This window comes from Rhea pennata, chromosome 13 (genome assembly GCF_028389875.1).
Source record: "Rhea pennata isolate bPtePen1 chromosome 13, bPtePen1.pri, whole genome shotgun sequence".
In the NCBI taxonomy this organism is placed as follows: Eukaryota; Metazoa; Chordata; class Aves; order Rheiformes; family Rheidae; genus Rhea; species Rhea pennata.
The window spans coordinates 20,339,338-20,364,296 of NC_084675.1; the positions used below are offsets into that span (position 1 = coordinate 20,339,338).

Consider the following 24,959-nt stretch of genomic DNA (forward strand, 5'->3'; position numbering starts at 1 on the left):
ATGGGCGAAGGAGGCTTGGCCCGACTCTTCCCGAAACGGGCGCTTTGCCGCTTCGCGCCGAGGACGTATAGGCCCCTGGGCAGCGCGGAGCCCGAGGAGGAGGAGGAGGAGGAGGTGAGGATTTCCCGCGCCTTGTGCCCAACCGGCAGCGTCAGCCTCCGCGCGGACGGTATGAAAAGCGAGGGAAACGCGTGTCGGCGCAATCGCAGCGCCGGCCCCGGCCTCGGCGCGAGGCAAGGCAGCGCCGGCCCGGCGCGGGGCGTCTCACCGGCCCGCGGGTGTCCCCGGCCACCCGAGTCGGCCGCGATGTCCGGCCCTACCCCGGGCTCTCCGCTCTGTTGTTGTTGTCGCCACGTGCAATGAATGACCAAAAAGGAGCTTTACGGCGGTTCTCAGCCCTGCAGAGCCCACTTCAGAGTACCGTCTGCTTTCCTTGATAAATCCTCCCGTAAGAAAGATTTTCTTTCCCCTCCCTTCACTACCCCTCCTTGGCACCTCTACAGACCGCTCAAGGAGTGGCCAGTGGTGGTTTAGGTGTCACATTTTCTTTTCTCTTTTGTTTCTCTGAAACCTTTTGAGCGGGGGTAATCTCGCCATCCCATGCTTGTTCCGCGCAGCGGCAGGATGGGATCTCCACTGCTGCCGCTGCCATAACACAGCTCACGATTTTGCTCAAGATTCATCTTTCCATCGCGCATGACGGAGGGACCAGAGCGCCCTCCCACGTGACCGTGATCCGTCCCATTCCTTCGGCACGTAGGGCTAGTCCCTGCTCCCGTCCCCACAAGCACCATCCACGCTCTTGCAGATATTTGTGGTCTTTTCCATGCCCTTTGGCCACGACTTGCATCCTGTGATGCCTTCGGTCTTTCCTCAGGCGGCATTTCAGCCATTCCTGCTCTCCTCTGGTTTTCTGCTAGTCTTACCTTTGCGGCATGGTGGTTGCTCAACTCTGTGGAGGGAGGAGAACAGGAGACCTTCAGCTCCTGATCCCACACCCCACACTGTGCGTTGCGTGATGCTGCGAGACGCTACTTCCACGTAGCTCAAAGTCATAGAGAAGGAAGATCTTGCTGGGTTTCCAGAAAGTGTTTGTAATCTTGCTTTGACATGAAGTGAAGATTCCTGAACTTGCGTAATCAGGAAGCTGCTGGCAAGTAGCCTGTCCTGTCCTTTGGCAATACTATGATTGTTGCACCATAATATATAATATTTACTTCCAAATGTACAGCTTTCTGGAGCCTGAGCTGTAGTCTATGCAGCGCGTGATGCCTTTATAATATGCCAGTGAAATGCCCAACACTTTTGCTGCGGGCCTAGGAAGTAGGAAGCAACGGGAAACGACGGGAAATTTCAATGGGAAACGACTTCCAGGCAGACCTCTTTCTGATGCAAGTGCTAGGTCGGTCGGCCTGATGTCAGTGCAAGTCTAGGGAGATGCAAGGACAGCTCCAGAATAACGTGAATCCAAAGCCTGCGCCGATATTAGATGCACCTAAAAGCACACCTGAAGATCTTTTTACAGTGCCATTGCAGGAAGGTTTGAACGTATCATTAACGGTTTCAAAGTTGGGGGATTTTTGAGGATGTCACTATATTGTGAAAGCAAAATGTCTAATACAGCTATTACACCTTCAAAAGTTTCTAATTTATTCTATACAAGTTCACCAAAGACTTTTTTTATATTTTTGCCACTGACAATTACTATTATTATTAATCTTAATAACAGTCCCATGACGTAAAAAAGCTTGCTAAAACAAGAACATATTCCTGTGTTATTTTATAGGCTGGTAATTGATTCACACTTCATTTCATTTCTTTATTTAAAAATACTACAGAACACTTTCAAACTTGTACTTCTTACAGTATTTTGGTAAAAGGGTTGTCCTGGTGCTTAGAAGATGCGAGTTCAGTCCCTCGAAGCTAGTCTCCTGTGTGACCTTGAGTTGGTCCTTTAATTTATATCTCAGCTTTTTGTCTTCATCTTTAAAATGAAACTTATGATCCATGCTCTATTTCTTCTGTCTACAATGCAAAATAAAACCTAGAGTTTTATTATATCGCAGATACTCTATGGGTTACAGCATCCATCACAGCGCTAAGACTGTATTCTTATTTTTCATTATCTCTAGTTTTATAGTGAATTTTATAGTGAATTCAGCAAGGACAGACCTCAGGATGAAATGATCAAATCAGAAATGCAATTTGAACCAGTTATCTGATGAGACTGAAGACAGGATAAATAGAAAAATTACTGTGAATGAAGAAAAAGCTGCGGCTTTGGTAACTGAAAGATGATCACCAGCTCACAGCCTCTGTTGGCGGTTACCATCTGGAGATGGCAGAATAGTTAACTTTCACATCAAAGCTCAAATGTAGCCAGCGTCTGCATTCTGCTAGATGCTGGTTCTGTCCCTTTTCTGCAGTGGCACGTTCAGAATCAGAGTGAATTTCTAGGCAGCTTATGGCTCATAAGAGAAGAGCTTACGCGTGTCATGGAGAGATGGGTGCAGAACACCCGGAGAGCTCCCTTCTGGGTATCCTGCTGCCCGGGAAATGGCATATTAACCTCCCTACAGGAGTTTACAGTGGCAGCTGCGGAAATGAGCTGCAAGAGGCTGACGTAGGAGGGGAGGAGGATGAAGATAAGGAGTTCCCGGGGGAGCGGAGCTGCTGTGGATGTCACTGCACCCATCTGGAGTCCCGGGTGCAGGTGTCACTGGTGCAGGGTGCAAGCCCTTCATGCCAGCAGGAAGCAGTTCCCTTTCTTATTGAGCATGGCGAGCTAAAAACGTCTCTAATGTCTCAGAGGCCACCGGGCCTAGAGAAGACCACCCCACCGAGATTTATCTCCAGCTCATCTGGGGACCTGTTATGATTTAGCCTTGGGAAGGACCCGGTTTCAAGTCCAGACAGATCTGGGTAGAAGGTTTAGGTGTATTAAGAACTTCCTCAGAGTTTCTTCAAAGACGCTGGGGCTTCTTCATTGCAATCACTCTATTTCTAGGTACCAAAACCCTTCTTGATCCTTTCCCCTGCTGCCATCAGTCCGTGCCAGGCTCAGCAGTCATAAAAGGGAGGGGAGACCTTTCCCAGGCCTGCACTACGTTCACTGCTAAATTACTGTTCCAGTTTGGATCTGGGCTTTTTCCCATTTCAGGATTCACAGTAGTGAACATTTTTGTGCAGAGGTTTGCACAGACTCTGTTTTCATATCCTCCCAGAGATGTTGAACGTTCGTACCAGCACATTTTTATTACCATGCTGGTATCTATTTTTATGTACCTCTCCAAAACAAAATTAATAGCACAACTTCTCTTCGAGGTACAGGCGAGGGGAGTGCGGGCTTGCCTCCACACACCCACATCAGCAGTAACCGAAATGTCTATTGATATATTCCATAAGGGATTTCGGTCCAAGATTGCTGAAGGGGAAGGGTTGAGCCGAGCAAAGCATCCTAGCTCCTTAGGGTCCATCCTGTCCTCAGATCTTCTCACTTTTTACTACGAACACTGATGGTGGAATATACTGCCAGAGAAGCCAAAATCAACACATCTCAGTTCCCCCTCGCATATTTTCAAACCTCTAGAGGCATCAGGAAGAGTAACTAAATTTATCACTTCTGGAAAGCTTCCAGCAGGCGAGGAGTTAACATCAATCCCTGCTCTCGCACAGGTGTTTTGGGGCAGAGTGATGAAGCAGGGCTGAGCACTTATGCACCTTGCTGCCATGGAGCAGGGGTATAAGCAGGGGTGTTTGGTTTGCAGCCAGGTGGACCCTGTGTCTGCCGTCAAACACCTACGGGAGCAGCTTAAAATGCAGGGCATGGTCCTAGCGCAGCGCTTCTGCAGCGCTCTGCAACACTCGAGGTGCCTTTTTGGAGGCTGATACCTGTGAGCAGGGCTATCCGGGGCATGAGTCCATGCAGAAACGATGCTGGGCTGAGGTCCAGGGATACATGTGTAGAACATGTATGTGTATATATATTAAAAAAAAAAAAAAAAAAAAAGCCCTTTCTGCTGTTTGATCATGGTCCTAGTAGAGCTGCAGCTGCGCCCGAGTCCTCCTTTGCTGGGCATTTCTCTTGCTGTTACTGCTCTCCGATCCTTTTTTCTATTGAACCGATTTGGAAAATCTGGATGAAATGGTATAGCCACATGCCCTCAAAGGCGGCGGCGGGTGCGGTTCTGCTGGAGCATGGTTACGAGCGCGGCGTGTGCTTCTGTGTCCTCTGAAAATGTCGCTGACCCGTAATCCTTGCCTGGGACTTCCGAGCTTGCCCAGCTATAAAAGAAGGTTTTGTACTCCTGACTTTCTGCAAAAGCCTCTGATTCTTTTTCTTTTTTCCCTTCTTGGCCACATCTGTTCTAAGTTCCTGAAGGTTCACCCTAAAACAAGATTAACAGTGGGTTTGCAAGTGTTGCCCTGGAGGCCCCAGCCCGTGAAACGGGTGTCCTTGCGCGTGGGGGCAAAGCCCCTCGCAGCTGCCGTTTCAGCCGCTGGCGGTCCCCGCGCCTCGGACGAGTCATTTAATGTTGAGGTTCCTTGCTGTAAAGAGATAAGGAGATGCACCTGGCTTTGAGGCAGGAACAAAGCTTAATTAGTAAATGTTATAAAGTGCTGTGATTTAGGAAGTGTTTTAGTTAATTGTGAAATCACATGGTTGAAAAGATAAGGGAAAGGAATGGGATTAAGAGAAGAACCAAGGAGATAATGAAATGCTTCTATTAACTATGTTCCTGCCTGACGACTGCTTTATCTCCCTTCCTCAGACCTGCGAGGAGTGCGAGCTGCGAATAATTGAGCACGAGAAGGAAGTGGCCGCTCTGCCACCCAAAGATGCCTGTAAATGCCAGAAGGAAGACTTGGCGAAAGCCTTAAACGTAAGGATTCTTCGTATTTGTGAAAATAACAGCATAGACAGTGCTCCGTCTGTGCAGCACAGCTCTGGGCTCTGAGCCCTTTGCCAAGAAACAGGAAAATTAGGTGGAAATTCAGAAAAGGCCAGGACCAAGGAAGTATGTAATGCTTGGTATTATTTTGGTGTGTGACATTGCTGTCTTTTAATGCGGGCAAAATACATCTTGTTCCTTCTCCGCTTGTCCGCTTTGAACTTCGTCAGGGCACGACCTTTCTGTGCCTCCTTGAAACGTGGGGTGAAACCAGAAGTCGATTCTTTCCTTTACTGCTTTAGATTTTGAATTTGCCGACTACTATGTGGCTCCCCACCTCTGCAAATAGGTTTCATTAATTAACTTGTGCTTACTTTATGGACTCTTGTGATGGATGATGGTAAAGTTTTTTAACAGAAATAAATACATAAACAGTAAAACAGGGGGTAGCTTTATTGTTTTTTCCTGTAGGGCTCTGCTGGGTCTGGAGCAAAGCTATACACGCTGCCAGGGAAAGAGCAGGCACTGGACTCTGTAAGAACGGAATCATGAAGATCTGGCCCAGTTTTCTGACATAACTAGATTTGCTTTAAGCTGTTTTCTATGACGACTGAACCGTGTGTTGTGTTGGGTTTTTTATTTCCCTCTAGGTTGATTTACAGACTGGACTGTCTGAGTTTTCTGTGCTGCAACGCAGGTTAAGACATGGCTGGAATGAATTTTTGATAGATAACGCAGAGCCGATATGGAAGAAATACCTAGACCAGGTAAGGATTTTCTGCCCGGATTCTCATTTCCCGGTGAACCGGCTAAGCTGCCCCTGCTTTGAATTGGCCTGAGCATTTCAGTACATTGAAATATTGATGCTTTCTATTTCCACGGATTCAGTCTTGGGACAGGATGTGCCCTGGGTACAGAGACACTCTGTTCCCACAGGAAAGCCGACGTGAGATTAGGATGCGGGTTCGCTTAATGGGGAGATAGCATCTTAAAATAAAAGTAAGTCCTTTTAACTCCATGCAGCCCACAAATCAAAAGCTATGGATTAGTGACCTGATTTCTGGAACACGTTTATTTCCTTTAAGACAAGCGATAGAATCGTGGAAGGTTTGGGGAAAACAGCAGAGGCTGAAACTCCCAGTTGCCATGGTTGTCAGTGAAGGAAAGCATTAAATGTTGACTTCTTTAACAAGTATTTCTTCTCTGAGGACACCACACGGATTATTGAGTGCCTATTTAGTGCCTTTCACAACCTGTGGGTCTCCCTGTAGGACCACATGGTGCGTTCCCCTGCAACGGCAGGCTGGGCAGGTGCCTCCCACCAGGCCCTTCCAGCCACTTCTTCCAGTTGCTATTTCTGTAAAGCATCCACTTTGACCCATCTTTAGTCGGAGAAACTGAAGGGATTTTCTTCTTTACCTTCAGCGGGGAGTAGGTTTAAGCCTTGTCTTTCGCACCATGCATCTTCACAGTCCTGTCACCCCAAAAAGGTGGTCTTGTCTTGCCTGAGTTAATTCAGTGACACCAATTCTTGTGCTAGCTGAGCAGCGCTATCATTTTCTCAAGTAAGAGCAAGGGCCTTAAAATTCGTATTTTAAATAAGGAAAAGCAAAGAGCTTTCCCAAAGCTTCGCAAGTGCCTTTTTCCCTGAGAACCTGTCGACTCAGTGAAACTTCCCCGTGGTTTCAGGGCAGCCTCGAGGCTCAGGTTGAAGTGTCTGGCCGGTGCTGGGTTCCTTTCAGCAGCCCTGTGCCCAAGGAAGAGCTTAGCAGATTAAAAAGAAAAAAAAGAAAGAAAAAAGGAGAGGATTTCTGGTTTCAAGTTCTAAAAAGACAATCAAATGTTTTGTGTAGCTTGCAGAGTCTGGCCTGTGCTGCGTGGCCAGCCTTTTTGGGTAGGATTAGACTGTGGGTGATGTGTGGCAGAGCGAAGCTGCCCAAAGCACCCTCGTCGCGAGGTTGCAGGAAAACTGCATTTGCAATCCTTTCTGTAGATGCCTGATGCCCGCTTGTCTTCGATGATGCCATATTTAACCATATATTGTAATTTTGGCTTTTTTTTTTTTTTTTTGAGTTTAAAAATCCACTCATTCTTCTGCTGCTGGCCTCCGCTCTGGTAAGCGTGATCACGAGGGAATACGAGGACGCCGTGAGCATTGCGATGGTAGGTGGTCTTCCCGCCGCCCGGCCCATGGCTCGCCGCGGCATCCCCGGTGCTGATGGCTCTTTGTTCGCAGGCTGTGCTCATCGTGGTCACCGTGGCCTTCATCCAGGTATGTGCAGCCGCGTGCCATGCCAGGCTGGTCCGTGCTGAGCGTGCCACCCCCCGCTAACGCCTCTTTGTCCTTCGTTCCCATTAACAAGGAGTATCGCTCCGAAAAGTCGCTGGAGGAGCTGAACAAGCTGGTGCCCCCCGAATGCAACTGGTAAGGTGCACCTAGCGATGGAGGAGAAAAACACTGTTTAGGTCCCAAGGCCAGGAGCTCGGGTTGGGAGGAGGTGGCCGCAATGTGTGGCAGGCTGGTGGCATCTCCTTGGGGCCACTGGCTCCTGATCCACTTGGAGGCATCCAGAGGAATGGAGCAAATGCTGAGTGCCAGGAAGCTCCTAGAGATGTTCTGCTCACCATTCGGTGGCACGGGAGTCAGCGTGGCCGCGCCACCGGCTCCCCCTCATTACAAATCGGTTCTGTCAAGGCCAACACAAATAAGCAGTTAGGCTTGGAGCAAGGTTGCACCTAAAAAATTACTGAGAGTTGGATCTTGCTACCACCATTGCATAAGCATCTAAGCATTCGAAAGGGCTGTCCTTGTAATATAACAGCAAAATGCCAGGGGTAATTCTGCCTTCAAAAAGCTAAGCAATCTGCATGGCATTATTTAAAGCGCAGGCCAAGGGAAAGCACGACTTGTGTTTTCTACCTACTCCTTACGTGCTATTTAAGTCACTAATTGCTGAAATGTAAATCTTCCATAACCTGCCCATCTGCTTATGAACTAAAACAGCCCAAAAGGGAACATAATCGTCTTTCCGTGTTGTTATGTAGATTTTTATGTTCTTATTTGCATTGAACACTCTCAGGAGCAGGGCGCCTACCTTCTTGCCAGTCCTGTTCCCAGGCCTGCAGAAAGAGCACTGCACGGTGCTCACAGCCTGCTTTTTGTTCCTTTTTTCCGTTCACCTAATGCAGCCTAAGGGAAGGAAAACTGCAGCACCTTCTAGCACGGGAGCTTGTGCCTGGAGATATCATATACCTTTCTGTGGGAGACAGGGTTCCTGCAGACCTCAGACTCATAGAGGTAAATACAGTAATACGTCAAAAGCCTATTTTGGAAGTTTCAAGTCTTAGTAATGCCAGAATTGCATGTGTTTAATTAGGTTACAGATCTGCTGGTAGATGAATCCAGTTTTACAGGAGAAGCTGAGCCTTGCAACAAGACTGACAGCGTAGTGCTGGAAGCTGGAGACATGACAACGCTGAGCAATGTTGTTTTCATGGGAACACTGGTGCGATATGGGAAGGGGAAAGTGAGTCCTGCCATCCTCTCTCTTTTCCTTGACAGTAGTTACAGATTCTTATAAGCAAGATTGATATTATACCATTTTTTTTTAATCTCTCTGTTTTTTCCCCTCTTTTCAGGGGGTAGTTATTGGGACAGGTGAAAATTCACAGTTTGGCGAGGTGTTTAAAATGATGCAAGCTGAAGAGGTAAAGAAGTCTCTATGCCGCTCTTGCAATGGTGGAAGTCTAGCTGAAAGCTCGTGAGCAGGAGCAGTTCTGCACGTTAACGCGATGGGGTCTCTTTCCCCTTCTGCTCTGAAATTCCCGTGTGACTGAGGGACAAGCAAAAGGCCATAGCCAAAAAAGAAGGTTTTAAGCAGCATTTTGGTTTCTAAATCTAAACATTTGATGCTGAGTTTGCAGCTAACTTTGTAATCACCTAAACCTTGTGGTTGCTTTGTTTCTTCAGTTTTCCCTAGGTATCTAAAATTTTACTTCCACATCTGCCAAACCTTCATGGGCCAGCTCTCTGAGCCAACACAGATGAGGGTCTAGGAAGTAATTAACACCCTTACCTGAGGTGCTTGAGCCTTTAGTGCAAGAAATCGCAGCAAGGCAGAGTGACAGCCTCCTCCTGTTTCTCCCTTGCTGCCTTGGCTGCTCGGAGGCAGAGCGCTCTGCGGGATGTTCTGCGCCCAGTGGACCCCAGGTCGGGTTCGGGCTTGCTAAGCCCTGGGGTGTATCGGGCAGCTGTTGAGGACCGCGGTAATGAGAACAGCCATGCAGTGCTTGCCAGTCGTTTTGGCAGACTGCATTCCTCTCATCTTATGCAATAAGCAAAGAAAAATAACTATTGTCTAATGTTTCCAGACTCCCAAAACTCCTCTCCAGAAAAGCATGGATAGGCTGGGGAAACAACTCACTCTTTTCTCCTTCGGCATAATTGGTGAGTTGAAGGAAACGCTCCTATTTGTGCGGTCAGCTCTAAAATCCTGCTGTGCTCCAAGGCCACGTTTCTCAAACGTACCTGGGGATGTGGCTGACCTGGATTTTGGAGGGTCCAAGCAGGGATGCTTGTGAAGTAGAGGCCTGGGGGGCCTCATTCCATACTCACTTCCCCATACATACAAATTTCTGAAGGTTTTTTTAATCAACTGTTTTTTCCCTCTCCAGGTTTAATAATGCTTATTGGCTGGTTACAAGGGAAGCCTCTTCTCAGCATGTTCACGATTGGAGTTAGGTGAGGACTAGAAAGTACCTCTCTCTTCGTATTACAATGAAATATATCTCAGGGATTTTTCTATTCAAAACAATGAATGTTTCTCCCCACAGAATTTGTATAAGATCCTTCATAAGTACATGTTGATCTTGCTCTGGCAAAATTCATGTGAGATATACTGTAGAGTTCAGTAGGAAAAAAAAAGTTTGCAGTTTTTCTGATCTTGGAGACATGTTAAATTCAGAACTTACTTCATTATTTACTTTGAATGAAGTAATTTGAAAACATCTTCACAGCTATTTCCACTTCATCCTGCTGTGAATGTCCTTAACTATCTGCACTATGAATTTAGTGGGAGTGTAGCAAGAGCAAATATTAGCCTTTGCTGTTCTTATGGCATTTACATGTAAAGATTAGAATGTGCGTTTTATATGACACAAAATGCATGCCCAACCCCTTAGTCAAACGTAATAAACCATGCATTTCTAGTAGTAGCAATAAAACCTGTTGTTCAGTTTTGTCATGGTTCTAAAATCATTCACTTAAGAAAAAGAAAAGAGAGGGGGAAAAAAAAGATTGTATGGAAATAAAAACAACGGAACAACAGAAGCCAAACTAGCTCAGTGCCCACCTGCCTGTCTCCTGGGGGGATGTGGTGGCAAAAAAAGAAAACTAGTTAAGTCCAACTTTTGGAGAACAGCCTATGGGTTTGAAAGTCCCGTTTGATTACTTTCTGGACCTCTCTAGAAGTGCTCAGAGTTACCCATGGGTAAGGAGGGACAGAGGCAGACAGTGTCTGAGTTTTTCTAGCATGCCAGCTGCTGCAGTTTTTAATGCTGCTTCAATTCGTTGTGCAGCATAGGGACATTCTGGGAGTTTGCTCCCTCTCTGCATAGCTTGCACCCACATGTAGGAGAGGGACTGAGGGGCTAGGTACAGCCAGAGGCCAGCAGCTAGCAAACAGGCGGTAATTCGAGGAATATTGAACTTCTATCCTCAGGAAGTTAAATAAATGAAGTGAAACCCAACCCCTAAATCCCTACTTAGCCAGAAGTTAATGCTCTTTGGCAATGTAAAGAAGAAAAGTAATTGCTCTGTCAAAATCACCCAGAAGCAGGTTGAAGGGCTGGATAAATATCCTGCTTTTGTATTTGCAGTACACCAAGAATTCCAGTGGTTAGTGCTGCGCAGGCAGTCGATTCCGTCCCAGATACGCACAGATAAGCAGGAAGACATGCTCCCCAAGGAAATGTCCATTTGACACATTTTGGTAGATGTTTGCAGTTTGACCTGTCCATTGAAGCTGTTGTCTCTCTCCGCTGTCCCCAGCCTGGCGGTGGCTGCCATCCCTGAGGGCCTTCCCATCGTGGTCACTGTAACGTTGGTGCTGGGCGTTCTCCGGATGGCCAAGAAAAGAGTGATTGTGAAGAAGCTTCCCATAGTAGAAACCTTAGGTAAGCCTGCAAATAGGCCACACAGTTTGGTCAGCTGTCTGGCTTCTTCAAAACCTGAACTGAATAGCAATAGGCTGTCCAGGTGGGCCATGGTTAGATTACAAAAAATGAGGGTATGCTTACTGGGCCAGAGAAACCCACTCAGTCCTAAATACGTTTTCTGCCCTCCATTTCTCTCCCTTTCCCTTTATGTTAGTGCTAAGAACGTGGGCAGGAGCTGAGCTCCATTAGAAATGGTGCAGAGATAAAACGCTTGGGGCAGCTTCTTTTTGCGTCAGCCCAAATCCAGGCACAGGCCCATGGAGATCAGAGCCTCTCCACAGACATGGCTGCTCAGGTTGATTTGCTTGGTTCCTCTTTCCTCCCAACTCTGCACGACAGTCCTGCAGGTCCATCTTGCCCACTTTTTTCATGTCTAGCTAGAAAACCTTACAACCCTTCCAGTCAAGCCTAATGGCATAGACAATACCATCTACTGTTCTGTAGTGTGTGTGGCTATCTCCCAGACATCCAATAGAAAATAGGGCCAGAGAGGACCTTGAGAAGACATCCAGCCCATCCTCACTGCCGCAGGCAGGTTGAATTATAATGAAATTATTCTTCCGCCTCCCCTGACCCCAGATTTGGCCTTTGTCCTTGATCACTCTTTTCAAGGCTCTGCTATTCTGGCCTTCTTGGTCAGTGTGGGAATTACATGAAGGAGAAGACACACGGCATATATAATTTGCATTTTAATCAGAAAATGCAATTAAATTCCAGGCCTGGCCCATGCAGTTTCCAATATGTGCTGCAGAGCCTGATACTTCAACTAGGACTTGTCTTCCTTGGAAATGCTGCCGTTGCTTGAACTGCCTTTGTTTGTTCTGCAGCAAAGGATTCTTACCACCCTTATTTTATTGCATCTCCCCTGATCCAGGACATCTGGAACGGCCTTATCTCAGTAAGAATTTCGTTTGGATAGGGCTATGCCCAAATAGGCATAATGGCAAGATTCCCAGTTTCTCTGCAAGACAGTCTAAGTGTGGCGAAAAGCTGTTTTCTCCTGCACAGTAATTGCACCAAGTCTGTTAAACTTTTGAAAGGAAGAAAAATAATCTTGCCTCTTTATCTAGTTTCTTAATTGTAAATAATTAAAAATGAAATATTAGAGGTGATGGCTTTGCTCTGTGTTAATCCTTGAAAACTGGAATTAATTTAATCACAGCCCAATCTGCTTTATTTTCCCTGAGTTTTTACCTGGTGGTGGTCATGCCATTTGGTCACCTCCAGAACCACGAGAGAAATTCGGACGTAGAAGGGAGCTAGATTTTGTTTCTCTTTTATTTTAAAGTCCTGTCCTCCCTTTTTGAGAGCAGAAACTGGCTTTAATGTGGCCACTGTGCTGACTCACTCTTTGCTGTATTATGGTATAAATGGGCTCTGGCTTATGGTGTAAATGTGAACCAGCTTCCAAACTGTTTTGTGTTTTACTGAAGTAGTATTGCAAAAAAGCAGAGATTGAATGGGGCAACTGCTGCTTTTAGCACTTGATTTATAAGTACTTTTTGTTACAGTCTTTAACACATTACCTTCACAACCCCTCGCAGAGATATGGAAGTGCTGTTATTTCTGATTTAGCAATGGGGAAGCAAGGGTTAAATGACTATTTGAGGAAGTATGTGGCAGAGTGGGAATTTGAGATCTCTTTTCAGTATATAATAGTTATTCTGCTGATGGGCAATACTGCAGCTCAGAAACACTGGTCACTTCCCTGGAAATCAGTGCCTTCTCTGACTGTCCGTGATATGACGCTCAATACCACGTAGCCTTCTTCAGCTGTCTTCTGCCAAATCTCACATCCAAATTATGTGCATGATACCCTGATGTGCAATCAATTCCTTTTCCCCTTCATCTTTTCCTTAACAATGTCCTCTTAGGAAACTCATCCACTTCTTGGTATTTTTTCCTTTTATGCCTGTATGCAGTTTAAGTAACATCAGGGCAACATGTTCTCCTCCTTCTGGGGCCTTGAAACTCTAAATTTATTAGTTCTGATTACAAACTTTCTCACATCAGGTTGCTGCAATGTCATCTGCTCCGATAAGACAGGTACTCTGACAGCCAACGAGATGACAGTGACTCAGCTCGTAACCTCAGATGGGTTCCAGGCAGAGGTATGGACGATGCAATTACATGGGCTTCGCTATTCAAACCCACCAGGGCCCAACTATTTTTTAGTTCTACCTTTACTATAAGCATCGCTTTGAGCTACCAAGAATATTCCCTATATAAAGTATGGTCATATAGTCCTGCTTGATACTGAGAGGTTTGCTCTTTCTCTCTCCTTTCCTCAGGTTAGTGGGGTGGGCTATAATGGAGAAGGAAATGTTTATCTTTTGCCATCAAGGGAGGTTCTTAAGGATTTTTCCAATGTCTCAGTTGGGAAATTAGTGGAGGTAAGTGTAAATTATGAACCATTCTGTTTTAGTTGCATGTAATTTTAACTTGCACAGATCACTTTGGGTAATGAGTGTGAAAAACATTACTTTCATAACTCTTAAAATGCACTGCCTTGCTAGAGCATTCTTTTAGAAAGGTTCTGAGTATTTATTATAAGATACTTGGAGTTTATTGGTAAAAGATAGCAAGCATAAGACATTCAGGGAGAGACCAAAGTCATCAGCTTGAAGTGTCATGAAAGTTTCAGATAAAAATGCAATTCTAATAGAGGAAAGAACAATTACTATGATCATGTTTGGTTTTTAATGTGGCCAAGTTCTGAACTTTATCTAGCTAAGTAGCCAATACATAAAATTTACAGCAATAGTCTCTAGCCTCTAGCAATACTCTAACAATTTAATGTTAGCATTAAATAAAATTTGCACATTCAAGTAGAGGCAAAAGCAGACTGCTTGGGTAGTCAAATGATCTGAACTGGAATCTCAAAGTTAGGCCTTATGGTACCCATACTGTATGTCAGAAGTGATGGTAAGAGAGACTGGTTTTCCTTATCATGATTTGTCAAGATGATTGGACAGGTTTGGGGTTTTGTTTCATGTTAATGTCTAAAATATAACATTTTAACAAAATTTTGGTGTATGCTATGGATTCAGTGTGTTTAGGAAGCCCAAGAACTGATCTCAAGAGAATGCTGCTACTGGGCATGAAGGTGTTCTGAAGCTCTGAAATGTCTGTTCTACCAAACTCGCTTCTTGGCTCTCCTTCTTTTAACAAAGGCTGTTTGAAATTTGGACCATCGGAAATCTGGTGACGTTTCTTATTTTGGGATGTGGCTGCTTTCAATCTGCAATTACTTGATTAAAAGAGCTGAAAAGTTTTGAATTTAGTTTAAAAATAAACTGTGTAAATATATCACTTTATCCAGGCTGGCAGCGTAGTTAATAATGCCATTATCAGGAAAAATAACCTGATTGGACAGCCCACCGAAGGAGCGCTCATTGCCCTTGCAATGAAGGTAAGATTGCTAAGATTTAAATCTTTCCAGAATTAAAAAATAAATAATAAAAAAAAAGAGCTGCAGTTGTTAGAACTGATTGTCAGCAGTGAGCAGAATCCTTTCAAGTCTTCACACTGGTGTTAGTTTTTCTTTGTCTCCTCTCCCCAAGGTCAGATATGTACGTCTCTCCCACATAAACCTGCTCTCATGGACAAACACCTTCCCTGAGCTTCTGTATTACTAGTAATAATTATTTTCCTTGGTTGATCTGTGCAATTACTCTGCGTAATGGATTTTTTCTGGGCTCAAACCAGACTGCTTTCTGTGTATTTTCTGCAGATTCCAATTAAGAGCTCAGGAGGAGGAGAGGAGAGGACAAAAAAAATTACAGGTCACATCAGAAATCATGGCATAGGGTCGTCCTGGGACTGGGTGATCTGCTAGCTTTTTACTTTTTTCTAGTCATGAGATGTGGAACAAACATTTCTACTGAATATTGTATTCATGCTCATTGATAAAGAAAAAGAGCTGTAAAACACCTCAAGATATCGTCTAACTGTAGTTCGGACCTCAGGTGGGCTGTAAAGCACAGAAGTTAGCTGATTAAATGATTACACAAAAATATTCCCTGCATACATCTGTGTGCAGCTGTAACAGTGAAACTATGATTTTTTGTGAAACAATTACATTGTATTTCTCTAAATGTTAAATTAAAATTATCCTCCTGCATTAGCCAAGCAATAGCAGAATATGAGACGTTCTTGTTTTATACTGAAGTCAGTAGGTAGCAAGCTTCAAACTCAAGTTTAACTTATTCCTTATCAGACACCCAAACGAGAAGACAGTTTTGAAAGTGTAAGTTTTAATCTTCCCCATGCTTCCTGCAGCTCTATGAAATATGACTGCCTGAAAGTGCATGGTCAATGGTCAGTGCTTATAATATACTGTGCCATAGAAAATGCATGCAACATGGTTCAGCATTACAGCACTCTTTTCATTTTACTTTATTTTAGATGGAATTAACTGACATAAAAGATATTTATATAAGAAAGAAGGAAATTCCATTTAGCTCCGAACAAAAGTGGATGGCTGTAAAGTGCATGCTGAAAAATCAGGTAAAGCAAACAGTTCTGTTAGCTGGTTTCATGTTTCTGATTGTGCAACTCCACAATGGGTATGAAATGGTATCTCTTTAGCAAATAAGGTTTTCAAAAATTAACTATGTCAGGAGAAAAACTGAGCAAACTTCAAAATTCCCAACTTGGGTGTAATTCTAGCTTACAATTCTGTGTTTGAATAGGGGAAGATGATACTTATCGTATGCTGGTATACAGGAAAACAAAAGCTTTTCTGTGAAAACTCACAGGGGAAGAAAAGCACAATGTTTGGAAGAAAATGTTAGACATTTTTCCCTTACCAGATTAAGGAGCTAATCTTAGCTGATATTGTACTCCATTTTAAAAAACACACCACCCTTTTCATTATCATTCTGTCTGTGTCTCTGATGGCCCAGCATGAAAAATGGCTATAGCAAAAATATCATACCCTGTAAATTATACATGCATATAGATATTTCACAAAACAGGTAAAAGAGTAAAAAAAAAATCCAACTGTTTTATCTAAGATGTAAAGCCTTATATGCCATTGTTATTTTTAAAGTGCTTTTTTTTTAATTTTTAAAAATCTTTTTGTGACAAAGCCTGTTGTCTCATTACTTTAAAGGATCAGGAAGATATTTACTTTATGAAGGGAGCATTTGAAGAAGTCATTCGATATTGTACTATGTATAACAGTGGTGGCATTTCATTATCACTTACACCCCAGCAGAAAGCCTTCTACCAGCAGGAAGAGAAAAGAATGGGATCCTCAGGTCTACGGGGTCAGTCTTTGTGGTCTATGTCCCTTACACTTAACGGGTTGTCATGCCCTAACGTTTTCCAGCTCTATTAAGTCTCTGCTTCTGTACTTCATCGTGCACACACATGTACCGCTGTGTGCACCCCGCTTCTTTTGCAAGCGTGTCTAGCGGAGCTATTTCCTTCCTCCTCTTACCTTCAACATACTGATTTTCTTCTCTGACTGTTTTGGGACACAAACTGTTGATAGACCAGCGAGCAGAAAAAATCTGCCCAGGGTGTTCTTGCTGATGGAAAGGGCTCCAAAGCAAAGCAGCGTATCCTGGAAAATGAAGACAGATTGAGATCTGCTTTCCCGCTTTATGTTAGGTACTCACTGTGCGGAGTTAGGCAAACGACCTGCTTTAGCTTCCACCAGGTAGAAAGGGGCAAAGATAAGTGGAGAGGAGAGTTTTGGTTACAGTCGATAGAGGCTCAGTCTGTAGCCCAGCATGCAAGATCCCTCCTCAGCATTGGACAAGGGCACTGTGATTTGCTAGACGCTTGCTTTCCATTGATCTATTATTGCTAGATTTAAATTAGTGAGATTGAAAAGAGTTGGAAAAAACACTGGAAATGGTGATTTTTTTTCTTCTACAAGCTGTTATGATTGTCTGGAAAACAGTCTGAATGCTGCACTGAAAAGCATTGCACTGGACTTGTGTTAATCAGTGGTCTGCCAAGATTTGCTTTTAGAGAAGCTGTTTCAAGAGCCACAAAAAGCAGCTTGGGGGTGGGATCAAAACATGGATTTGGGCACTGACATTTTTATTTGACGTTTGGTTCAATTCTTTATTAGGAACAAATCTGATGATCTTTATTTGATCCTGAATTCGTGTCAGTAAAGTTCTTACACACATGCCGTTTCCTTCATCACTAGAAACATCATTTCAAAAACACCTTAGACTTTTTGCACAATAACAAAGACACTTTTTCTTGTGCCTGTTCCCAGGATGTAAATAGGTGAGGACAAGTCTTGGCAACAGAATCTGGAAGAAGGTATAGTTAATATATGTATTCTCCAGGCCTGTGTCTTGCAGTGAGTAACTCGTATATGAAGTTTGCTTGACAGTATCAGAATCATCTGCAGTTGTGAATGGCAAATTACTGCTCCAAAGCAAAGCGATTAGCTCAGGTAGCTGATGACTGTGATTCAGTCATCAAAGAAACACTGATATGAACCCCTGGCAAAATATCCTTGAGTTATATAGGGACTACTGAATGATATGATTAGGCACCAGGAACAGAAACAAAATGTTCAGAGCATTGCTGTTCACATGATGGCAGTTGTGCTAGTTTAACTGGAGTTGCATGACGCATTTTTTAAATAAAAATGTAACTCTCTGCAGAGGCAGAGTCTCATTATTGTTTAACATAGTTGTTTAGTAGAGTCTGCCCTGATGTTACACTGCCCCAGCTTAATTCGTCTACACTGAGGCAAGACGTGGTAGATACATTTAAACTAGACAAATGTAAATTATAAGAGAAATAAATGTGAAGCAGAAATGCAGTGATCTGGATAAACTGGTGCTATTTGAAGTGGAGCAAATGTTTGTATCTGTATAAGACCTGAATACCTGGTTTAATTACTTTTTCAGCTGAAAAACTGGAAACTTAGGATCTTCTCTAAATGTTCTTTTTTAAAGGTGAATAATAAATAATTCAGCCTTCTTATCTTCATTTCTTTCTCTTTTTCTAGTACTTGCTTTGGCTTCAGGTCCAGAACTGGGCAGACTAACATTTTTAGGTCTGGTTGGAATAATTGATCCTCCAAGGGCTGGAGTGAAAGAAGCTGTTCAAGTCCTTTTTGAGTCTGGTGTATCAGTGAAGATGATTACTGGAGATGCTCTGGAAACTGCTGTGGCTATAGGTACCAAAATTAGCTTTGCTCCTACAAATCTGTATTCTGTCTGTCCAGTCAGTGAAATGTTATTTACTTAGCAGTGATCATCTTTATCATTCTTTTCACATGTGCAGTACAGGCTTTAAATCTCAGTCTCACTAACTGACAGCTTTTCCATTGAAGCGATTTATATTAAATGCAATAATAAAGCAGCTAAGAACTATGAGTCAAATTCCACTAATCTGAATTCCACTATTTTAGCACTACAAATGGCAAAATCTGTGTAATACACTGCAATGGGACACACAGTACTCCTGCGATTATGGACCCTGCTAATGTTGTGAGGGCAGGTATCCCTGCACTTTCCATTCTTTGCATTTTGCAGTCAGAAAAAAACCTGTCCAAGCAGCAGCCAGGAAAGGACTGAGTTCTCACTGGGGCCGTTGGTCCTGCTCTCCTGCAATTCGTGGCAGAGCACAGACTGCCCCAGGGAGCAGTTTGTGTTTTGTGTTGACTCAGGAATGCTTTTGCTGTTCTTTCTAGTTTGAAAGCTAAGTCACAAAGGATGACTTAGGACAGGAGGGGTTAACTATTAAATTTTTCTGCTGGTTGTTCTGGAATAAAATTGAATTCTCATTGTTAAACTTGCGTTAGTATTAGGTCGAATTCTGGGTATCATACTGCTTGCATAACTCCAACTGAGTAAGGACAGTGAGACTGGCCCAGCTCAGAGCAAGAGGGCCCTGTGCCCCTCTAGGTGCTCCACATTGATAGGTATTTCCAAATAAATTATTAAATCACTGCCTCTGTACTTCAGGTAAAGAGGTAAGTGTCCTCTTCCAGAGCAGAAGGACAAATGTCATTCTGGACTTTTCTTTGCAGGACAGAATATCGGTCTCTGCAATGGGAAGCTTAAAGCCATGTCTGGGGAAGAGCTCGATCAACTGGCAGATTCAGAGCTGGCATCCACTATCAAGAATGTAACAATTTTTGATTACAATAAAATGGTTCAGTTCTATCTACAACAGCATCCATCTAACACATGATCATATTTTTCCTTTGTTGTGCAGGTTTCCATCTTCTTCAGAACAAGTCCAAAGCACAAACTACAAATCATAAAGGTACAAAGAGCCTCTCAACTCCATTATATGCCTCACAGTACTAAGGTGTGAGGGGGGCTTCAGCATTTCCCTAGACCACCTGATTTGCCAAGAAAAGGTCAACTCAAACTACAGGGTAATAAAACCCAAGCTACAGCATTGGCACTATTTACATCAAAGTCATTAGCATTTCTCTTGCAGACCAGGCCTGGGTCATTTAGAAGATACTGGTATGATGGTATTGAAGCATAATACCAGGGAACTGATATCTCAGAACTTTTCTGTCCCCTTTAATTCTTGTTCAAATTGAGATACTGAATACTCCTGAAAATCCAGTCTCTTAATTTTTAGTCTATTTGAGTTTTTTCCTGTGCTCCATACAGTTCATATAGATATGGGCCGCTAAAGTTCATTTGACCTTCAAAGTTGCATAGTGTTCCTTCTGCTCTTTGCATATTAAATGCAAATCCTGGGATTGCCAGCAGGACTTGTTTGTCTTCTCCTGGCTTCAGAGTCTCTCTTCTCTCCACCCCCACAGGCTTTGCAAAAGGCTGGTGCTGTTGTGTCGATGACAGGAGATGGTGTTAATGATGCTGTGGCTCTTAAGTCTGCTGATATCGGCATTGCAATGGGACAAGCAGGTACAGACGTCAGCAAAGAGGCTGCCAACATGATCCTTGTGGACGATGACTTCTCAACAGTAATGTAGGTTCAGCTACTTTCTTACTATCAGGCACTTTCTTACTTCAGCTACTTTGTTGCTGTCCATTGCAATGAGCTTGTTACATGACTAGCCCTGAAAATATTGCAAATTCAATGGGAGCATGTATGTCAGCAGGCAGTAGCTGGAGGTACCCCAATGTGACTCCGTCTCATTTTCAGTTGCACACACTGCAATGACTTTTCTGTTTTAAGTGGCGGTGACAAACCTTTCATCCAAAAGCTCTTTCTCATTTTTATAGTTGACTATGGGGATTCAAAAGCACCTAGAAGTCTCCGTAGTTTATAAATTGTCTGCCTGCCTGATCCAAGAAACTCCTAAAATGTGTAATTTGCAATGCTCTGCTGGTTCACAACAACAGACACTGTGGGCAGAGTAAAGATATAAATAGGTCGCATGCCTGCTTTATGAACCAAGTCCAGGCTTTAAGAACAAGTGTTTTCAGGTCTACCAGTCGTCTAACTAATAGGCTGCTTTGGTGTCTCTCTCCTAAGCAGGGATCTGTATTCCAACCAAAATAAGTGCTGGAAAACAGAACCTGTCTTTCAAGTTTCACAGGGAATGCAATTTAAAATAGTGTGAATGCTAGTTATTTAATAAATTCTCCTCTCCCTTCCAGGAATGCAATAGAAGAGGGAAAGGGAATATTTTACAATATAAAAAATTTTGTGCGGTTCCAGCTTAGCACGTAAGTTCTTGTTTGCTTAGATTTTAGTAGAAGCACCTTTTGGGTGAGGCCACCCAGAATAACACTCTTCTGTGATTTGCAGGAGTATTTCAGCTTTGAGCCTAATTACTCTGTCTACAGTGCTCAATCTACCAAATCCACTGAATGCTATGCAGATCTTATGGATTAACATCATCATGGATGGGCCTCCAGCCCAGAGGTATGGAAGACTCAAATGAGTAAAATATTCTTGATGGAATTTTAAGATGTCTGAATTTGGCTTTGGAACACAAGCTGTTATTATTTCTTATCAAAGATCCAATCATTTGGTGGTTAGATAGGACAAGTTTCTCTTTTCTTCCCTTTCCCTCCAAAACCATTTACTCCAGATTCTGAGGTTTCAGATATTCTTCTTTTAGGGTGGTGTCACCTCAGTAGTCTACTTTTTGATTGGGAATGGTCCATTTTCCCGGATGCATTACTTGCTGGTAGCCCTGCTGGGCTGACTGGCAAGAAGGCACTGGGTACGTATGGGTACATGCAACCCAAAATCGTAAGACATTAGGACCTCATTCAACTGCTGATTAGAATTATTTCATTTTGGAAGGGGTGCTGGTCATAATCTTACAACTAGTTCTCCCTCTGAGTTGGGATATGCTGCACTATGGCAGTCTGCTATGCCATTTTAGCAATTCATTATGCACAAAGATCTTTATCATAGGTCTCCCAGACAAAGTTGGGCCTTATGGAGCCCTTCCACAGTACTAGTATCCTTCGTGCTTTGTCTCAAAGAATTTCATCCTCTAGATCCGTTCTCTCTCATTAGCAGTCCTGTTTGGGGACAATCCACATTAATTAAGCATGGTCCTCTGCTTCTATTTGAGGCAGTTTGGGAGTTGAACCTGTTGATAAGGATACTATCAAACAGCCCCCTCGATGTATTACGGACACCATACTCAGCAAATCATTGATCCTGAAAATCTTCATGTCAGCTATAATTATCATCAGTGGAACCCTCTTTGTCTTCTGGAAAGAGGTGAGGAAAATCTGAACTCGTACCTCATGTTTATCAAGGCGGAGAACAAAGCGAAGGGCAATCTCTGAAGTACATGTGGTTCTTTCTGAAGTACAAACAGTGAGGAAGGATTTGGAAGGACACTGTTAGGAAACCAGAGTCAGCTCCTAGCTCTGCTTCTGCCTTCCTGTTTTGCCTCATCCTTTCTCTGTCTTGGAGCTTCCCATCTAGGATGGGAAAACTATTACTTGAAATCATTAGAAGGCTTTAAGGTGCTTTTCACCTCTAGATTGCCACATAAGTGGAAAGTAACAAGTAAGCACAATGATTTACTGTTAGTAAAGACTGTTAATGCTGTAAAAGTTATAGAATTAAATTCTGAATTAAATTACTTTTTTTTTGCTTTGATAAACCACACATCAACATACTTCTGAAGATAAGCAAGTAACACCTTGCAGATTAGTTAGTGTTCATTAATGGTCGCACTGAGAACAGTGAAATTTGAACAGGAATCCCAACACAGTATTACTGCTCTTGCAGCTACGTAATTGATAGCTATTTTCAGGGCTAGTCATGTAGCAAGCTATCATCAGGTTACTCACAAAAAATTCTCTCATTAATTAATTAATGTATGTGACTATTTATGGCATATATGAATTATTTTTCTATTACAACATTGTATTTTGCACACCTTTGTATAAGATGTCAATATGTTTTAAGAATCTCTGGTCAAATTCCACATTAAGAATTTAAAACACTGTTGATAAGGTCATAAACTCAACAATTAGCAGACCGCAATGACTGCTACCTGTGCTAGCTATAACTAGACTTATTCCTTTGCTTTACTAGACTTCAAGTTGACTGCAATCCGTAAAGGGTATATTTAATTCATGTATTGCACTGACATATTTTTATGGTAAACAACCCCTTAATTTGCATCTGAATTTTCACATGTGCTTTCAGAATCCCAAAAGTGGCATAACTCCCCGGACCACAACAATGACTTTTACGTGTTTTGTGTTTTTTGACCTCTTCAATGCCCTGACATGCCGCTCTCAGGTAAAATGAATGATTTCTCTGTCAGCAATCACTTTTTTTGTCTTGATACACTAACATAAATATTAGCCATGTAAATATTTTGCCTAGGAAGAGAATTTTTGATGTCATGTAAAGCAGCACAATTTTATCATCCTTTTTAAATAGAACTAACCATCATGGTTCAACTGTAACTACACTTTCAACTATATCTAGCTTTGCCTCAGTTAGCATTTATGTAACTTTGATTTTTTTCAAAAAGTAATAGATTTTTATCTGCAAAGAAACTGCTTGACGTTCAAGTACCATGAAGAGACTGGGAAATATTACATTTTTTTTCCTCCCCTCTCTAGACAAAGCTGGTATCTGAGATAGGCTTTTTTCGAAACCGCATGTTCTTGTATTCTGTGCTTGGGTCATTTTTGGGACAGCTGGCTGTTATATACATCCCTCCATTACAGAAGATCTTCCAGACGGAGAATTTAGGAGTGTTAGGTAAGTTGCAAAATACATAATACTTTTATCCTTAAAGCTACTTTAAAAGGCAGATGAGCTTTGCCCTGTTGTTACATGATAGCTCCCGAGAGAACATTGGTGGGAGAAATCAAGCTAAACACATATACACAGCTATACACAAATGTTAATATTTTGATGCTATTATCCCAATCTAGGTTTTAAATTTTGAATTACTGCACATAAATGAATATAAACGCAGACATGCTAAAAGTTACCGTAAGTGCTGTATTGTGATCTTTGTTTTCTGTAAAGAAAGCTATCTACGATCATTACACAGTCACTCCATTTTGAAATAGCAGGGTAAATGTTTCCTCATTGTAATACAATGCATATTTTACCATCTCACTCTAGGCAAACTCTACCATACCGTACTACTATGGTTCCTACGTTAGGTGAATTGTTAGCTGCAGGGTTCAGTGATCCCGAATGATTCGTAGAGAAGTCACCACCTATCAGGTGGACCATACCAACCGGCTGCATGTGCATTCCTTGTTGATTGCAGTCACTTCTCTAATTCATCAGCTAGCAAAAGTCTAGCCTGGTCATGCAGCTATGTTGTTACAGCAGTACAAATACCTGCTGTAGGAAGGTCCTTACCTGGGAATTCCTGCCTAGCACAAAATGCAGCTGCCCCCTGTGTTCCACTCTGCTCTATTGCATCTTGCCAGACCTGCTGTTTCTCACTGGACTGGCTTCATCGGTTTTCATTGTGTCTGAGCTCGTCAAACTCTGTGAAAAGCGCTGCTGCCGACCAGAGCGTACGACAGGAGATCAAAAGTGAGTGCAACGATGCAGGCTTCCTCGGAGGAGATACTTGGAATGGAGGCATGATGCTTCCTAATTCAAATGCACCATTTTCTGATGATGCACATCCCTTCTGAAGATGTTCAGGTGAATCTGTGCGGACAGTCTTTCCTGCTCCGGAGTCTGTTTCTGTTACATGCTCTACCTAAGCTATTTGAGCTGTCTGCAGGGACCTCAGGAGCTGCTCCTGTTTAAACCAAGATCATGTACATTTTTATAAAACTCTGATCTATATGTCAAGAATGGAGTGATAGCACCAGCTAAAACAATGCAGTTTCATACCTGTACAGAAAAATCTACTGTGCATAAACTGAAATTTTATTTATTTTATCACAATGCTTTTTATTACTAAAAATCTATGTTTTAAAATGTTAGAGAATTGAGTGAGACTCTTGATTCAGATCCTTTATTTCCTTTTAAATAAGAACAATGTAAACAGCCTGCTTTGATTAGAAGATCTTTTCCTGTGGGCAATTTACAGTGTTTCTAGATTCCTAGATAACTAGCTTTGATTTGGCAAGACTTAAGCAAAGCGGAGGCCACATCAAAAGAAGAGTAGAGAGCAAAAATGCTAGCATTCAGCTGTCAGCTATAGCTAAGCTGTGCACCCAGGTGAGTAACAGGAGCAGAGTGGATGGTTGTAATGAGATGCAAGAGGAGAAAAGGGCACAGTGCTGGAGGGATTTAATGGAGGGGACTCTTTCACAAGTGCATTAGAAGAAGATGACTCGCACACAGTGACATACATATGGCAGAGCAATGTTGAGCTTTACAGTTGGAATAGCAGCTTCATGGAAGTGATTGAGATGTTTAGACCATAGCGAAGTCCATTACTGATACATACTTTCTGGGCAGCTCTGC

The 24,959-nt window shown here is 43.0% G+C and overlaps 1 protein-coding gene across 1 annotated transcript; it reads left to right on the forward strand.

The window, feature by feature from the left end:
- ATP2C2 (ATPase secretory pathway Ca2+ transporting 2) lies at window positions 1-24,421 on the forward strand. Its single transcript, XM_062586611.1, has 27 exons — window positions 1-114; window positions 4,785-4,883; window positions 5,543-5,659; window positions 6,966-7,055; window positions 7,129-7,164; window positions 7,256-7,317; window positions 8,082-8,190; window positions 8,270-8,419; window positions 8,532-8,600; window positions 9,264-9,339; window positions 9,567-9,633; window positions 10,942-11,066; window positions 13,122-13,219; window positions 13,400-13,501; window positions 14,431-14,520; window positions 15,516-15,617; window positions 16,225-16,381; window positions 18,097-18,267; window positions 19,123-19,220; window positions 19,311-19,361; window positions 19,879-20,045; window positions 20,681-20,749; window positions 20,832-20,948; window positions 21,617-21,764; window positions 22,707-22,802; window positions 23,132-23,273; window positions 23,963-24,421. The coding sequence occupies exons 1-27, from the start codon at window positions 1-3 to the stop codon at window positions 24,073-24,075; spliced, it is 2,835 nt and encodes a 944-aa protein (XP_062442595.1). The 3' UTR covers window positions 24,076-24,421.
- The last annotated feature ends 538 nt before the right edge of the window (window positions 24,422-24,959 follow it).

What these genes read in the sequence shown, in the direction of transcription:
- ATP2C2 (XM_062586611.1), top strand. Translation starts at nt 1, where the DNA reads ATGGGCGAAGGAGGCTTGGCCCGACTCTTCCCGAAACGGGCGCTTTGC. An exon ending in AAATGATGCAAGCTGAAGAG is followed by an intron (nt 8,601 to 9,263) that starts GTAAAGAAGTCT and finishes TAATGTTTCCAG; the next exon opens with ACTCCCAAAACTCCTCTCCA. An exon ending in CCCTGACATGCCGCTCTCAG is followed by an intron (nt 22,803 to 23,131) that starts GTAAAATGAATG and finishes TCCCCTCTCTAG; the next exon opens with ACAAAGCTGGTATCTGAGAT.